The sequence below is a fragment of the Idiotropiscis lumnitzeri genome, chromosome 3 (assembly GCF_059441095.1).
Source record: "Idiotropiscis lumnitzeri isolate Australia: NSW breed Sydney's pygmy pipehorse chromosome 3, RoL_Ilum_1.0, whole genome shotgun sequence".
NCBI lineage: Eukaryota > Metazoa > Chordata > Actinopteri > Syngnathiformes > Syngnathidae > Idiotropiscis > Idiotropiscis lumnitzeri.
This window is the reverse complement of record NC_142393.1, coordinates 31,440,185-31,458,031: the sequence shown is the minus strand read 5'-3', so window position 1 is coordinate 31,458,031 and position 17,847 is coordinate 31,440,185. Positions and strand designations below refer to the sequence as shown.

General features: G+C 41.2%; 1 protein-coding gene across 1 annotated transcript; it reads left to right on the top strand.

Annotated features, from left to right (window-relative positions):
* The first annotated feature begins 3,030 nt into the window (after positions 1 to 3,030).
* tubgcp3 (tubulin gamma complex component 3) lies at positions 3,031 to 17,506 on the top strand. The gene is made up of 22 exons (XM_088291874.1): positions 3,031 to 3,457; positions 4,443 to 4,550; positions 4,995 to 5,062; positions 8,848 to 8,925; positions 9,010 to 9,218; positions 9,579 to 9,757; positions 9,952 to 10,064; positions 10,566 to 10,691; positions 10,796 to 10,864; positions 10,947 to 11,079; positions 11,162 to 11,328; positions 11,402 to 11,512; positions 11,607 to 11,715; positions 12,900 to 13,089; positions 13,203 to 13,407; positions 13,473 to 13,608; positions 13,685 to 13,773; positions 13,933 to 14,064; positions 14,153 to 14,293; positions 14,377 to 14,493; positions 14,576 to 14,670; positions 16,226 to 17,506. The coding sequence occupies exons 1-22, from the start codon at positions 3,382 to 3,384 to the stop codon at positions 16,290 to 16,292; spliced, it is 2,718 nt and encodes a 905-aa protein (XP_088148000.1). The 5' UTR covers positions 3,031 to 3,381; the 3' UTR covers positions 16,293 to 17,506.
* The last annotated feature ends 341 nt before the right edge of the window (positions 17,507 to 17,847 follow it).

The following is a 17,847-nucleotide window of genomic DNA, read 5'->3' as shown; positions in this document are numbered from 1 at the left end:
TGACAGTATTGTCGCTTTCAATTAGTTTCAGAATTGATGTAACTTTTGCTCTCTCGCTCTCCCTCTGTCACGCCCTCGCCTCTCTCTCTCGCTTCTTCCTCTCCACTGGCTGAGCCAGAGGGGGGTTCTGGGCGGGCAGTGCCACCCCTGGAATCTGCGGACAGAGGACGGACCGACAGTGCTCATCTATGTAGATATCGTTAATCACCAACCTAAATTGTAGTCCATATGTCTATTATCTGATCCACTGATAATTTTCCCTGAAATGTATTCTGCTGAAAAATTAGATTTGATACATTGTGTGACAGTAAATGATGCCTAGACGTAAAAATAAAAGGTTGGGAGAAGATTTTCTCACGAAAATTAAAATAAATTACATCTTAATGTACCGGTATTTGACGATTTCAGTTTTTTACATAAAGGACTTTTTCTTCTGTATTTTTATAACTGGTTTTGCCAGTGTTTTAGAAAACACTCAGGGTTCCTGGGTTGTAAATAGCAAATAACAATTTCATTTACAAATTTATTAAGGAGTGTAAAGTTGAATCAAATTACTAAGACTTGAAAAAAATAGCAAGAATTAAGTTTAAATGTGCATTTCTACAGTCATAGCCTGTTCACTAATAAATGTTGCACTGCAACAGCAGAGCATCAAAATGTCATATTGTAACCCCTGTACTTCAATGTGAAGGAAATGGCACAACAGAAAATATTTCAAACAGATAAAACTGTATTTTAATTTCACATTAAATTATTTCAAATAATGATGGTAATTACCATTTCAAAACTTGTCAAGTCAAGTCAATTTTATTTGTATAGCCCTTAATCACAGACAGTCTCAAAGGGCTTTACATAGCCACAATCGACATCCCCGATCTTAACCCCCAGGAGGGCAAGGAAAAACTCACAAAACCTCATTAGGGGAAAAGTGAGAAACCTTGAGAAGGGACCACAGATGGGGGAATCCCCCTTCCAGGATGACCAGGCTGCAATGGATGCCAACTGGGCAACATTTGACACATACAATGATGCTATGCAATAATAGATAAGATAATGTAAGAGTCAATTGAATGAAGTGCTGCAGGAAGATGACTTCAGTGGAGTGGGTCCTCATCCAGGATCCAGGGCCGTAATATCCATGGCAGCATATCCGAAGATGAGCCTTCGATCTTGTACCAGTCAGTTGGTGTAAATTCAGTACAGCCACTTCCAAGTGAATCGCCATCACCTAATTTGGGGAATTGGGAACAGAAAAGAAAGAACAGAAATAGCAGACAGGCCAACAAGTAGTTCAATGAAGTGCTGAAATATAAGGAAATCAGAAAAGGCGCTGCATGAAGACGACTTCGGCAGAGCAGGTCCCTTCCCGGTTCGTCAGTGCCGTAATCTTCAAAGCATGTCCCCATCACCTAATTCCCAAGCAGGGGAAGGAGGGGGCAGAAAAGAGAAGAACCGGCAGTAAACAGGCCAACCAATAATTAAATTAGATGCTAAAGTATATAAATAAATTGATCAAATGTTGCGCTGCAGGAAGACGACATCACTGGAACAGGTGCATGCCCAGTTGGTCAATGCCTTAAACTTCCTAGTGGGTCACCGTCACCTAATCCCCCAGCCGGGGGAAAAGGGGGCAGAAAAGAAAACAAAAGAGAAAAAAAAGCGGCAGTAAACAGGCCAACAAATATTTCAGCTAAATGCACAAGAGTATAAATGCGTCTTTAATAGTGTTTTGAACATTTCTACTGAAGTGGCGCCTCTAATATCTGAGGGTAGTGCATTCCAAAGCATTGGTGCCCGAATAGAGAACGCTCTAGAACTTGCGGACTTCTTTTTGGCTCGCGGGATCACTAAAAGACCAGCATTTTGTGAGCGAAGGTTTCGGGACGGAACATATGGTACCACGAGGTCAACGAGATAGGAAGGTGCTGAGCCGTGCAATATTTTAAAAGTAAGTAGCAGAACTTTAAAATCACATCTCAAGTGGACCGGAAGCCAATGCAAATTGGCTAATATCGGGGTAATATGATCAAACTTTCTCATCTTAGTTAAGAGTCTAGCTGCTGCATTTTGAACTAACTGCAGACTTCTAATACTAGACATGGGGAGACCCGAGAGCAAAGCGTTACAATAGTCGAGGCGAGACGTAACAAGTTGATACAATTGGGCGAATTTTAGCAATGTTACGCAGATGAAAAAACGCAGTTCGAGTAATATTTTTAATGTGCATTTGAAATGACATAGTTGCGTCAAATATAACACCGAGATTTTTTGTTGAATCCTTTTGGGTAATATTACATTTATCGATATTCAGAGTGGTGTCTTTGAAAAGGTACCGATGACGATGTTTCATTAAAACATGGGCTGGGTCAAAGATTTAGTCCAAAATTCGAATGAAGGAACCCATGTACGAGTATAGAACAGATATCTGACTGAACAACTCATCCCCTGCCCTCAGTTCTTTTTTTAATGATTTATTTATTTATGTATAAGAGCGTAACTGTGAATACAGTAACTGTGTCTATGTGTGTGTGTGCGTGTGTGAATTTTATTCATTATAAAAATATATGTTGATTGTTGATAATTGGTAACCAAGTTTTTGTTTTGCAGACCATTTGAGATAGTCTTGGCCACCCGAAGGAAAAAAGTCTAGCTCCGTCACTGAGTCTCTCTCTCTCTCTCTTTCTTTCTCTCTCTTTCTCTCTCTCTGTCTCTCTCTCTCTCCCTCTCTCTTTCTCTCTCTCTCTCTCTCCCTCTCTCTCTCTCTCTCTCTCTCCCTCTCTCTCTCTCTCTCTCACACTATATTGAACTACAACTTAATAACATACATTATTTGAATAACTAATCCAATAATAATTTCGAATACAAAGTGGCGATATGGCTAGGAACAATTGTTCGCAGTATAATTACGTTAATGTTTCAAGACGGAAATGTTATCCCACGTTTGTCCATCTTGCGTTTCCTGGATACGCTTTTCGGCGGGTTGTGTTGAACAGAAACGTTAAAGTCACTTCAGCGAGTACATCAATATCCGGCTAACCATTTCATAATAAACCGTTACCCAAACTCGGTAAATGTGACTGTTTTGACTGGACTTGCTTTTGAAAATTCTGAATGTTCGGATTTTTAGCTGCTATTGGAAGTGTGTTATATGTTACGTTATATCATTGCTAAATAATGTTCTTTTTAGAAACGACATAGTTGTATTCTTTTACTTTCTCATGCTCCAGCTTTGGTCGATGTTTTTTGTTACTTGTTCACGCGAACTTGACTTACCGTCGCAAAATGGCGTTGCTAGTGATGGGTGATTGAAAGCGTTGCTGCGTTATACACAGTGACATATATTCACAATTTACACCACACAAAGCGTCAGCTTTGGATAGAATGGCGACCCTCGACCAGAAATCACCCAACGTGCTCCTCCAGAGCCTCTGCTGCAGAATTACGGGGAAAAGCGAAGGTACATTAGCATTACTCTTAATCAGAACCCCGTTTAAATTATGAATTTATGTGTGCATAAGATGTATCATCACGCGATGTAAATATTTGGTCGTAATCTTCGTCAACATTCGGCACATTCATTTGTCGCTTTCTTGTGTGATGGCACAGGTTCTGACAAAATTCTATTCATTTCCCCACTGCTTTCGTTGGGTGTCCCCAGTTTACCTAATAAGTACGAGCAATTCTTCATTTGTGTTTTTTATTTCACCCAAAACACACATTTTTTTTAATAGGCTGTGCTGTGCTCTGCCGGTTCTCTTTATTTATTTTCTTAATTGGGAAACCCTTGTTCGTCTTCAAAGCTTTAAATGGCCTCGCCCTAGCGTACCTCTCCGATCCCCTCCACTCCTACGCACCTGTCCGCTGCCTCAGGTCTGCGGACCAAATGCTGCTGGGGGTGCTGAGGACTAGGCGGAGCCTCAGGGCGGATCGTGCCTTTTCTCTTGCCGGTCCTTCCCAATGGAATAAGCTTCCAATAAATGTTAGGCAAGCCCCCTCTTTGTCCATTCTTTAAAACCCGTTTGGAGACACATTTTTATTCTTTAGCGTTCGACTCAAAATGAGACTGTCACGGTTCTACTGTTCTTCTGGTATCTAATGTAAATGTGCTTACGTGTTTTAATTTGTTTTCTAATTACCTGCTAATTTATATGACTGCTCATGGAAAGCACTTTGTTCCAGCTCCAGGTGTTGTGAAATGCGCTATATTACTAAAATTATATTGTATAGTATTGTATTAAATTTAGCCGGCCTCAGGTCACGGTTTGTGTGCAGGCAAATGGAAAATTTGCATTATTTGTGCAGATCAACAACTAAAAACAACAATGAAATATAAACCTAAATAGCAATACTAAAGATACGTAAGATGTTCAGAGGCAAACATTGTGACTTTACTGTAAGGTGTTTTGTGTGTGTAATTCCTCAATGTTTATTTATCTGGTCAGCTGAAGTTGCTCAACAGTTCCAGTATGCAGTGCGAGTCATTGGCAGTAATTACGCTCCCACTATTGAACGGGATGAATTCCTGGTGACGGAGAAGATCAAGAAAGAATGTAAGTCGAAATTTCCCTAAAACCGTCTGCCAATAACAACACAGCAATGTTTCTTATTTTAGCTTCAATGTCCAGTCTCTACTGTTGTCAAGTGCTTTTTGAGACATACTTCTTAGTGTACTAAAGCTTTTTATGTTGCACTCTACAGAAAATGCTGAAACACTATGAGAGTAAATTCCCAGCCGTCCCATCAAAGTTGCCTGGGTTGTACCATTAGTTGAAAAACAATCAATCAAAGCTCTTGTAAAAATAGCGCTCCATTTACAGTATGACATGTTTATTGAGCACAGATTGTCTGGCAGCCTTAGAGGTGCATGTCGTCACTGGCACTTTATAACAACATGCAGAGTTTGAGCTGATATGTCAATGAAGAACAACAGCCATTTTCCCAACCAGGCTGCATGTTTACCCCTTGATATTAACTTGTTTTCCTACTCTCTATAGTGCTGAAGCAACGGCGAGAGGCAGACGCTGCTCTCTTCTCAGAGTTGCATAGAAAACTACAGACACAGGTTGGTACAGTCGACTGGCAGATTCACATATACTGCAGAGTAGGGCTGCCACAAGCAATTATTTTGCTAGTCGACTAGTCAATGTTAGTAGTGACGATTAGGCGAGAGTCACAAACTGTTTCCTTGTTGCGTGCACGTTTCTTTTAGTCCACCTCCCCAACAAACTGTGTGGTTGTGTCGTCCTCTTGGCAGCAGAACGCGATGATCTGGTGGGGGCTCTCATATGTGGTCATTTGTCCGGTGCACACAGGATGAGGTAGTCTGAATGTGTTAAAAACTAACGCGCGCAATTGAAACTCATCTTAAATTGAGATTAAATTTAAAAATGGCTGATAAAATGAACACTATTGGTCATATGTTTCAAAGAAGTGAAGGTTAAACCACACTTTTTCGGTGGTTCGGCACGTCTTCTTCGCTAGCTTGGTGAACAAGGTTCAACACAGTTGTTGTCCACTCAAAACATGCTTTTGTGCTTGTCTCGCTTTGCTTTTTGTATCACGTCTTTGGTGAAGTGTTCAGTTAGGCCCAATCCAATTACTTCCCCTTAAAGACTTTATCTTTGTCTTCCCCCTCCCCTTTTATCTTGTTTGGGGAGGAAGAAGCCAAACAGTAACAATCCCCCTAGGAAATGGGGAACGCATTAGATCCGCTACGTCATCACTTCGAGCCGCGTGCAGATTGTGTGGTACGCAGACGTGAAATTACTTCACAAGACAAGTTGTGCGGAGGGCTGTATAAAAAGTTTTTTTTTTTTTTCATTGCTTTTAAAATGCCAGTTTTAAAGTATTGGTACTTAAAAAAGACGACACATGGGAAGGCTGTGCAAACTGCTGGCACGTGACGCCTCGCCCCCCCCAAAAAAAAGTCTCAACAATGTAGAGCATAGTGTAGCGTGCTTTTATGAAACAAACCACATCCTACCATGTGACGTGTGTGTGGGTGTGTGTGTGTGTGTGTGTGTATATATATATATATTATATATATATATGATATATATATATATATATATATATATATATATATTATATATATATTATATATATATATTATATTTATTTTATATATATATATATATATATATATATATATATATATATATATTATATTATATTATATATATATCCCCTGCCTACTGGCCAAAGATAGCTGGGATAGGCTCCAGCACCCCCCGCAACCCTAGTGAGGAGTAGCGGTACAGATGATGTATGGATGGATAGGTTGTGCTGAGTCATGCTCTGCCCCTCTTGTCATATGGTTTTCCACAGGGTTCTATTTTGGGGTCCTTGCTTATTTCGCTGTATTTGCTGCCCCTAGGTTCCATTGTACGAAAACATGGAATTTCCTTCCACTGTTATCAAAGTCAGTGCTTTGTTAGATCCAGCTTCTTTAATCTTGGAGTCAGTCAGTCCTCCCTCAAATGTGTCTGGTTGGTGCAAAATGTTGCTGCTTGCCTTCTAACCTAGACCCTCTATGCACTGGCTCCCAGTGCAGTTTAGAGTTAGTGCGATGGAGTTGCGGCATCGGGCACCCAGCAAGTGGCAGGACCAGCCCGAGCCCTTATTCGAGCGGCTGGTGGACAGCGAGGTGTGATGATCCATTAAATGGCCTTGCACCGCCCACCTCTCCTGGGTCCTCCACCTTAACGCACCTGCCCGGTGCCTCAGGACTGCAGACCAGACGCTACTGGAGGGAGGTTCCGAGGACTAATAAGGGCCTCAGAAGGGATCGAGCGTTTTCTTTTGCCGCTCCTTCCCTCTGGAATGACAATCCATGTTAGGCAAGCCCCCTCTCTCTCCAATTTTAAAACTGGTTTGACGACACATTTTTATTCTTTGGCTTTCGGCACAACTTGAGACAGTTCACTGTTCTGCTGTTTTTCTGGTGTCTGCTGTATATGTGTTAGTATCATTAATTTGTATTTTAAATTAATGGTTTTACTGTCATTGTTACTGAATTATGCCATTTTGTTATACTCAATGCTAAAATAATAAACTTTTATTGGATATTGTATTGTTTAAAACTAGGGCTGGGGAACAAAACAAAAACAAATTTCTTCTCTGAGACATTTCTGAGCTTCTTCATCTTCTTCATTCACAGAGATTTAGAGGCCTCATAAATCCATTGTACCCCAATCAGGACCGTTTTCACAGTTTATTAGCACCCTCTTTTGATGGATGTTGACACTGCAGTCAGTGAATTGGGCTGGGGAGAGTCGGCGATTAATTGAAAAATTGCTTCTAAAACGAGAACGCTTTCACCTTTTCTCCATTTTGTGTGCGGCACAAGATTTACACCATATTTTACTGAATTCTCCAGTGTTGCAATTGGGCATTTAAGTAACTGGCTACTGTAACAAGGTGTGACGTGGCCACCATCTTTGTGGAAAAACGTGGCAGTAGCTCTTCCGATGCCTCTAAAATCCTCCATCACAGATGAATTACAGAAAATAAATGTATATAAATATTTTCATATTTCCATAGTCCTCCATGAAAGCAGACTGATTATCTTTGTGTTGAATGAAAATTGGATATGTGCAAATATCTGCTTTTAATTTGGAAAACAATGATCAATAGTTTTGCCCATTTTCTGACATGTTTTAGACCAAACCAGTAATTGAATCCTAATCAATTTATGTTTGTCCATTTATACTGTATTGTCAATTTGAAATAATGGCCTCTTTATGACTAAATAAATAAAAAACTATATGATTCATTGATTAATCAATTTTAATAATTTTTGGTTACAACCATTGCATGGATTAAAAAACTACATGACCAATTCTAATTACCACACTGCTGATTTTACAAATAATGTTTCATCCGTGTTTTAAACAACCAAAATCCTGTTTGAACGGAACAAAACTACCCACAGTAGGTGGGTTCACTCCACCAGAAAATAATACTAATTAACTGTCTAGGCCAGGGGTGCCCAAGTCTGGTTCTTGAGATAAAAAAGATCAGTATCATTGTCAGGCTTTTGCAAAGATTGCTGATGTGCTGATCATTTGAATCAGGTGTGTTGGAGGAGGGAGACATCGAAAACAGACTGGATTGGGGCTCTTTAGGACCCCCGATCTTGATGATAATAAGATCAAACTCACATCTCATGAACCTAAGCAGCAAGCATAAAACTAATCCACAAGTCCTCTCTGCCACTGCTGAGCTTAAAACTGCACCTGGCACAAATTGAGCACAGGTGTGTTACAGAAGGCGCCGCCATCTAGAGAACCCCAAGCCACCTGAAAAAACAGGAAGTGCCGCACCAAAACATGACAGAAACGTGTCTGATAATCGAAGAGGGGCTTCGCCAAGTATGAAACAAAAGGGTGGAGGAGATATGTGTAGAAATGATGTAATTATACTGTTTTACTTTAATTTGAAACCAGATATTCACGAGGCAATATAACACAAAATGTTCCTCAAAGGCATTTTTACCCACACACAGAAAATAAAAACTAACCCCAATAAAATTCACCTTCCTTCAGTTTTCAAAATTGTTGTTGCACTGTACTCAAGGTGAAGTGGCCATTGCAACAAAACTCATCGTTTTGACCGACATTTAGGTGGTGCTTCGAAACATTTTCACAAGAAGAACACAAGATGTGACTTTTGTTTTGTTGTTGTAGAGAGTTGGTAGTTATGCAAGGGTCAGTCGCCAATTGTCATTTGTTGCAATTGTCCACTTCTGTCTGGTTCAGCTGACTGAAGTCTGGTATGATGCTGTTTATGTCACCTTTCATTAACCTTGGTTCATGGCTTTTTATGTTTGTCTTTTATGTTTGACAGGGTGTTCTGAAGCATCGCTGGTCTGTTCTCTACTTACTACTCAGCCTCTCTGAAGATCCCCGCAAGCCCTCCAGTAGGGTGGGACTAGTTTTCTTCTGGCTCTTCTGTACTTGATGTTTCTCTGTTCCAGTCCACTGATAACAATACTGTCTTGCCTTCCAGGTTGGAAACTATGGGGCTCTGTTTGCCCAGGCGCTCCCGAGAGATGCCCACTCCACTCCATTCTACTGCGCCCGGCCCCAGAGTCTGACCCTGACCTATGGAGAGAGGAGCAGCGGCTTGGCAGCCAGCATGGCCACCAGTGGGATCTCAAGTCTAGGAGTGTACACACTCAACGGACCCACGCCAACACCGCAGACACTTTTGGCAGGGTGAGCAATAAAATATAAGACCGATTTATTTATTTTTGGATGCACACATACATTAATACCCGTTGTCATCACATACTCAGCTCGGATTGTTTTTACACTGGTCAAATGTGTAAAGTGCTGTGAAAAAGGTTTTTTTTCCCCTCTTCTCAAATTCTTCTATTTTTGCACCGTTTGCCCTCTGTAATGTTTAGGATGATGATCCTAAACATCCTAAATAAACAAATGTAAAGATCAGACAAAGATGAATTAATAATGCAGCGGTTAACGGTGACCTTTACGTGTTGCTTGTGCTTGCTAAGTCTGCAATTCAAACTTTCAGAGAACTAAACTAATGGCATTTGTGATATGTGGGTTTTTCAGTCAACCTTCTCAGTCTGCGGCGGGAGTTGCTGCCCCTGTGGTGTCTCGACTGGCCTGGGCTCTTCCTGCAAGCTCGTCACCCTCCTCAGCTCCGGGCCCCGCAACCATTCGCCCAACCCTTGGAACTTCGCAGCCCAGCACCAGAGCAGTCCGTCTTAGGCAGGATGGCGATGCAGGCGGTGGGTTCACTTGTGGGACAATTTTAGTCATTTCAATGAATACTGCGGGACTATTTTGTGCAGCCGGTTTCATGAAAAAGGACCCCTTTGCCTTGGGTGAAGTCTGACTCATCTCAAGCTGATACAGTGACCTGCAACACATATAAATGTAAATCCTCTGTGCTTATTGCTTTTATTTGGTCATCGTGCTGTAGGTGAGGTGAGCCAGGCGGCACTGGTGCGCGACATCCTATACGTGTTCCAGGGCATCGATGGCAAGTTCATCAAGATGAGCAACCAAGATAATTGTTACAGAATAGACAGCAAGGTACCTCAAGAAGATGAACACAATACCATGAATCCCAGTTTAGTGCATAACTGAGGCTGTCCCCACTAAAGTTTCTGAGTATTGAAATTCTTCTGAGCAGATTTTGGAATCAATGTTGACAGCCTACAACCCTTAATAATAATAATAATAATAATAATAATAATAATTTGCCCTTTATTAGTCCCACAATGGGGAAATTCGAGATTCGAACCCAGGCCTCCTGGGGAGACTGGGTCCTGAACGCGGCGCCTTAGACCACTCGGCCATCCTGGCAGCCAAATAGCTACACTGTCCAGCAGAAGATTTGATATCCAGACAATCTGGGTTGATCGTAAAACTGCCACAGATCAATAGGGAGCTCTTTGGCAAAAAGCCACATTGACCTTCGCCAGTCAATCTCTCCTCTGTGCTCATGCTATTCATGTAAAAGCAAACCATGTGAGCTGCCCATTTTCTATCGTTGTTTTCTGTCTCTCATGTCATTCCCTTGCGCCTCACCAGATGACGGTGAGCAAATCCCTGAGGGACACCAGCAGTAGACTGGCTGAGCTTGGCTGGCTCCACAATAAAGTTCGCAAGTACACAGATGCCAGGAGCCTCGACCGGGCCTTTGGACTAGTTGGACAGGTGTGTCTTTCTGATTCTAGTAGTTGACTTGTAGTTGACCTTAATTCAATCCACACCACACCAATGCATTTTGTCTAACTAACATGTTTCCTCCTCCGGCTCAGAGCTTCTGTGCATCACTCCACCAGGAGTTGAAGGAATACTACAGACTCCTGTCTGTCCTTCACTCTCAGGTATAAAAGCTGATTCTTACACATATTTTGCTAACACTTGTAGCTAACACTATTCTGTTTGCTACATGCATGTACATTGTAGATGCAGGTAGAAGATGACCAGGGAGTCAACATATGTACTGAGAGCAATCTGACCCTCAGAAGGCTCCTGGTTTGGATGTATGACCCCAAAGTCCGGCTCAAAACGCTTGCCGCCCTCGTCGACTTCTGTCAAGGTAGCTTTGTTTGTGTGGATTGTGCTGTGCCTCAATCCTCTTTGGGTCTTTGGGATGTCAATTGGCATTGTGTTGGTGTCAGGCCGGAAAGGTGGGGAGCTGGCCTCAGCTGTTCACGCTTATGGGAAAACGGGAGACCCACAGATGAGGGCGCTAGTGCAACACATCCTCAGCCTGGTGTCACACCCCATCCTTAACTTCTTGTATCGGTGGATCTATGATGGAGAGCTTGAAGACACTTACCATGAGGTGCATGCACACACATCTGCAAAAGCAGAGTCAGTCGTGCATTGATTAACCATTCGTTTATACGTGTTTGTAGTTCTTTGTGGCATCAGATCCAAATGTGAAAACTGATCGCTTGTGGCACGACAAGTACTCTCTCAGGAAGTCAATGATCCCCTCGTTCATCACCATGGACCAAGCTCGTAAGGTAAACGCGCATTTATTTCCTGCGCTAAGTGCAACTTTCATCCTCAGGCAGTTGTGTTGTCATCAGCCGCGTTCTCGTTGACACCCGCCTGCAGGTTCTGCTAATTGGAAAATCCATCAACTTCCTGCACCAAGTTTGCCATGACAGAACGCCACCGGGCAAAATCACACCAGCGTCCAAATCTACAGATGCACCCAAAGATGGTAGGACCTTTTTCGTGCCTATTGATATTTCTTTGTTAGTACATTCCGGTGGGTGTAAGTGATCAATTCTCTTCCCGCTCACTGTCCTTGCCTTCTCTATCAATAAGGCCCGCTTAGCTAGGATTTGCAGCTTTTAGCCTCTCTGTTGAAGGGCATAACTTGAACCTCATCAGTAGTGCAGACCTTTGCGAACATAAAACTGCTTACAAAAGAAGGGGAAAAACACAGCACACCTTTATTTGCAGCTGGCAGGTTCATCTGTGGCCCATGTGGCACCACATTTATAAAGATAATCATGTTCAGTATATATTTTTTTTTTTTTGCAATAAGTATCATTATATTCATTATTTGGCTGTATTTTGCTGTGGACTGCACCATTCTGACAAGTGTTTGAATTCTATTTATCTGAAAATGTGACTGAGCAGGGTGTTTGTTGCCCAGATGTGTCTTGTTACATTGATTATTCATACAATAAATGAAGCTAAATGCCTACGCTCAGTGTCAGACACGTGCTGTACTGAGATGCATAGTTTGAACGATAATGTGGCATATACTGACAAATAGTTAGATTGATACCTGAGTACAGAAAGCGCAGCGATTGAGCCAAATTGCGCTCTGTTGTCAGGCACTCTCAGTATTTCAAATGGGATTTGCTAAAATGATGTCAGTTGACATGTTAACATAAAATTAAATTAGCTTGACAAAGAGCAAAAGCATATGAACCAAATCTGGTGCTAGCCACATTTGCTATTGTGTACCCTTGGAAAAAAGGACTTTTAAGGGCTTTTTAATCATTTCAGAGTTTTATTCATTGGAATTACATGACCATGGTTTCACAATTGTTTCAAACGCTAAATATCCCAGTTGGTGCAATTGCAACGTATCAATTGGTTCAGCACTTTTTAGAATAGGTTCGACACTGGGCTGTGTTGGTAGGAGTTCGAGGTTGTGCATTCCTGCGCAAGCAGGCCCGTAAGTATGACTCCACATTCCAGTGTGTCATAATAGCACCCAGTGGTGAGATTAATACCTCTTTGACAGTATCCATCCACGCTGAGCAATATTATCTTCGAATTGGAGCAGTTCTGAATGGAGATCCGTGAGAGAATATTATAAATTCGAAAAAAAGTTTGTGTTTTGTGTATTGGGGACTCAAAACAACAACCCAACCTTCTCTTTTGTAGCAGCGGAACTGCTGTCAGACCTTGAAGGGGCATTTCAGGCGAAGATTGACTCTGCCTACTTTGACACCAGTAAATACCTGCTGGATGTTCTCAACCGTAACTATCTGCTGCTGGAGCACCTGCAGGCCATGAGGAGATATCTGCTGTTGGGCCAAGGCGACTTCATCAGACACCTCATGGATCTGCTCAAGTAAGCAGTCTTGCTCTTTTTTCTGCTTCTGAACAGCAAAGGTTACGCGGGATTAATTTGGACAAGGGTAATTTTTTTCTTGTTCTTGCATTTCAACTTTTTTTTTTTTGCAGACCAGAGCTGGCAAGACCTGCCACCACTTTGTACCAACACAACCTGACTGGTATCTTAGAGACAGCCGTCAGAGCAACCAACGCACAGTATGACAACGTGGAGATCCTCAAGCGGTTGGATGTGCGACTGCTCGAGGTGTCGCCTGGCGATACTGGCTGGGATGTATTCAGCCTGGACTACCATGTTGATGGACCAATTGCTACGGTAAAACGCCTACATACAGTTGTTTGTGTGTCTGGCATTTGTGTTCCTAAAGGTATGTCTAACAGGTGTTTACGAGGGAATGTATGGGCCACTACCTGCGTGTTTTTAACTTTCTGTGGAGGGCCAAGAGAATGGAATACATACTAACTGACATCTGGAAAGGACAGATGTGTAATGCCAAGCTGCTCAAATCTATGCCTGGTTAGTAAACGCACAAAAAATGTTGACTACTAAGATCCTTTGCGAGGTTAATCTTTGGCGCTCACTTCCCTTACAGAGCTGTCCGGCGTGCTGCATCAGTGTCACATCCTGGCGTCCGAGATGGTCCACTTCATCCATCAGATGCAGTACTACATCACCTTTGAGGTCAGGCCATTAGCAAGGCTATTGCAGTCACGTTGTTAAAAGGGCATTTTATGTCAAGATGACTCCATCAAGGATGGACCCCTGTGGACTGTGCTGAGGTGTGACCATCATTAATAGGGCAGAGGATTTCCATTTCAATCGTCTTTCATGTCTTTATAGGTGCTGGAGTGTTCCTGGGATGAGCTATGGAATAAAGTACAGCAAGCACAGGACCTAGATCACATCATTGCGGCACATGAAGTGTTCCTCGACACCATCATCACTAGATGCTTGCTGGACAATAACAGCAGGGTAACATAATAGTACTGCCTGTGGAATGTGTGGCGTTGGTAAAATGACTTTCTGTAATCCACTCTTGATTTCCACCCACCTTTTGAAGTCTCTTTTGAACCAACTGAGGGCCATCTTTGACCAAATTATCGAGTTCCAGAATGCTCAGGACTCCCTATATCGTTCTGCACTTGAGGAACTGGCCCTCCAGTTGCAGTTTGAGGAGAAGAAGCAGCAGAACGAGGAGGAGGTGCGACAACCAAGAGAGAGAAACCACCAAAAATCTCCACCGTGCACTGAACTAATTCTAAAAAAAATTAAAAAAAATTTCAGGGTCAGTGGGGGGTGACGGCTGAACAAGAAGCAGAGGAGAAGAGGAGGATTCGGGAGTTTCAGGAAACTATACCAAAGATGTGCTCCCAACTCCGCATCCTCACACACTTTTACCAGGTTGCAGGCTTTCCCACTTATTACCGCCACCTGTTTTGTCTGTTCCCTTTGTCATGTTCTTTGTGTGTTCTGCTCTTCTCAGAGTATTGTCCAGCAGTTCCTGGTCCTGCTGACCACCAGCTCAGATGAGAGTCTTCGCTTCCTCAGCTTCAGACTTGACTTCAATGAACATTACAGGTATGGCTGTTTGTTTGTTCGTTGAACATATAAACAGATCACTGAAAATAATTTAGTAGAAATTAAAAATATTGAAAAGAGACAGAAATGGTCATCATAAGCAGTGTTTACATGTTCAAAGGGGAGTCGGAAGAAATAAAAAAACGGATCTAGTCCTGCTCCTACTATATGTGTTTTGACTTGCTTCAGATTAATATAATTGGTCATCATGTAAGGTGGCCGCGAAAGGTCACAACAATTGCAAACTCCGTAACACAACAACACTGAACCTCGGCACAACTGCAAATGCCACAACACAACAACATTGAACTACAGTGCTATTGCAAAAGCCACAGTAGATGAGCCCGAAACTCCAGCAGGATGGAAAAGACTTCAGGTGGAATAGTCACGTTAAACCTTAATTATTGTAATGTAAATCTTAACAATTGTAATGTTAAACCTTGCGTCCACATGATATTATTGTCCACAGAATATTAAAAATACTGTACTATTAATGTTGTCAGAATAAAAAAAAGGAGATAACTAAATGAATGTCTGACATCGTGTCTGATGAAGACGCTACAATACTTTGCTACAATACTTTGAAAAGCTCGATGTAAATAAATAAATTTTACTTCATCCTAATTTTCCAACTTCAATTTCCGCAATTTACTGCCTCACCCTTGTTTTACCTTAACATTAACTCAACATTAGCAACATGACAGCTATCCTCTCATACAAGTTGAAACCGTCGTACACGAGAACAAACCGCGGGACTATCGCAAGATAAATTATTTGCAAAACACATCAAATAATTTTCTGATATTGCAATAACAATAAACCAGCGACTTAATTTTTCTTACATTTTCGGCTTTGCTTTTCCGTCTCGCTGGAGATTCAGTCACTTCCGTTGTGGCTTTTGCAATCACACTGAAGTTCAATGTTGTGCTGTGGCGTTTGCAGCCTGTCTTTTGCCATCTATCTATCAATTGCTCTATCTATGTATCTATCGCTTTATCCATCTCTCTATCGTTCTATCACTCTCACGTAATGGTCTGTTGTCAACTTATTGTGGTCTGAAACCGTCACCAACAGAGGGTGCTCAAACACTTTTTATTGCTCTCAGTCAGGCTTGCGCTCTGTGGTTTCAAACTTTACCAACAGATGGTGCGAACACACACTGAGTAGAATCAGAATCAGAAATCTGAAAGCCCTTTATTGTCATTGTACTCAATGTGCAACAAGATTAGAGCGCTCCCCTCTCCAGTGCAATACAACAATAATTTAATTAAATATATGAATTAGATTAATTGAAGATTAAATAATTAAATACAAAATAAATATGAGGAGCGCTCATTAAAGTCACACGATTTTTGGAACTCGGTTTACACCTAAGGTGCTCTTTATTATAAGAAGTTTTTAAAAAGTTGGTATGGTAATAATAATGAACAATAGTAATATAATGAATAATGTGTATGAAGAAATGTTATTTAGGACCTATGGGCTGTGCCCAGAACTAGACAACGCATTTACTCCTACCAAGAACTCAACACATTCCAACAAATTTTGTACTCAGGGCCAGAGAACCAAGGCTGCGAGCATCCCTAGGAGCCACAAGGGGGCGACGGATGTCCAATATCTGACATCAAACTCTTGGACATTTTGTATGACATCATACCAGACCACCAGCACGTCATTTCACGATAATGTCATGCCTTGGTGGAGCGCTCTTGCGCTGCACTCAACCATCTGACTTTAGTGGGAGCCAGCTGATGACAACTCAGTGGACGTCAGCACCAGGAAACTATCAAACAGCCTTACTGATGAGAAAATATTTTGTGGCCCAACGCCTCATGTGTTCTGTTTGTGTGTTTGTATGTATATGTACGTATGTATATACGTATATATATACATATATATGTATATATATATATATATATGTGTGTGTATATATATATATATATATATATATATGTGTGTATATATATATATATGTGTGTATATATATATATACATATATATGTGTGTGTGTATATATATATATATATTTGTGTGTATATATATATATATGTGTTTATATATATATGTGTTTATATATATATGTGTATATATATGTGTATATATATATATGTGTATATATATATATGTGTGTATATATATATATGTATGTATGTATATGTTTGTATGTGCCATCATGGCAGTATGGCACAGAAAAATCTGCCAGTGGTTTCAACAAACAAGAGGTGAGACACATCACACAGAGGACATAATTGTGTTTTCTCTTTCTTTTTTTCTTATTAGTTATTTCTGCAATCTCACTGTTTATTACAATAAAAATAAGTCAAAATGTATGTGTTCATTGGATTTTCTGCAAGTACTCTGCCTGCACATACCAACCTGCATTTTAGGTTCATTTACGACTTTTCATTGGACATAGTTGAGACTGCGAATGGCTGTTTGTCTATTCTTTGTCTTGCCTGACAACCATTCCAGGGATTACCCCACCTCTCCCCCAAAGTTGCCCAGGGTTTAGCTAATGATCAATTATGGCTCATCATCAGAAAACAGGTGAACCGGGATTGATTGTTACTTGAGGCCCGAGTAACTGATGTTGTATTCAGTTGGCAGATGTGACAAATTGGCCACTCCCTGTGATGGCTAAAAATGGGTGGTTTTTGCTGCTTAACTCATATACCACAAATATTATGAATAAGAATGCTGTGATGAAACTAGTGAAGACACATAGAACGTAATATTTCAAAGAATTTATTTTGGTTGACTTCCCCTTTTATGTCCATTTCCCCTGTACTTTGTATATAAATAAATAAAAGTGCAGCTCTGAGTTGTTAAACATCCATCCTTCCATCATTTATCTTATTCAGGTCTCACTCATATTCAGTCCTCTCAAAGAATGAAGCTGGGATTCAAACCCCCAACCAGAACGTTGAGGCGGATGTGCTAACCACCCCTGCCCCATGACGCTGGGGATGTGACACATCAAATGTTTACTTCCATTGCCAATTAACAAGATGAAAAAGCCTAAAATTATATATATTTTTATTTTGGATCTTGGAATTGCAGTTGGTATTGATCTCTGATTCACTGATTTCCATCAATCCATTTTCTCCTTCCTTGTCTGAAAAATGGGCACAAAAAAATAAAGCAACCAGTGTCTGGGCGGCGGGGGATGGACTGGAA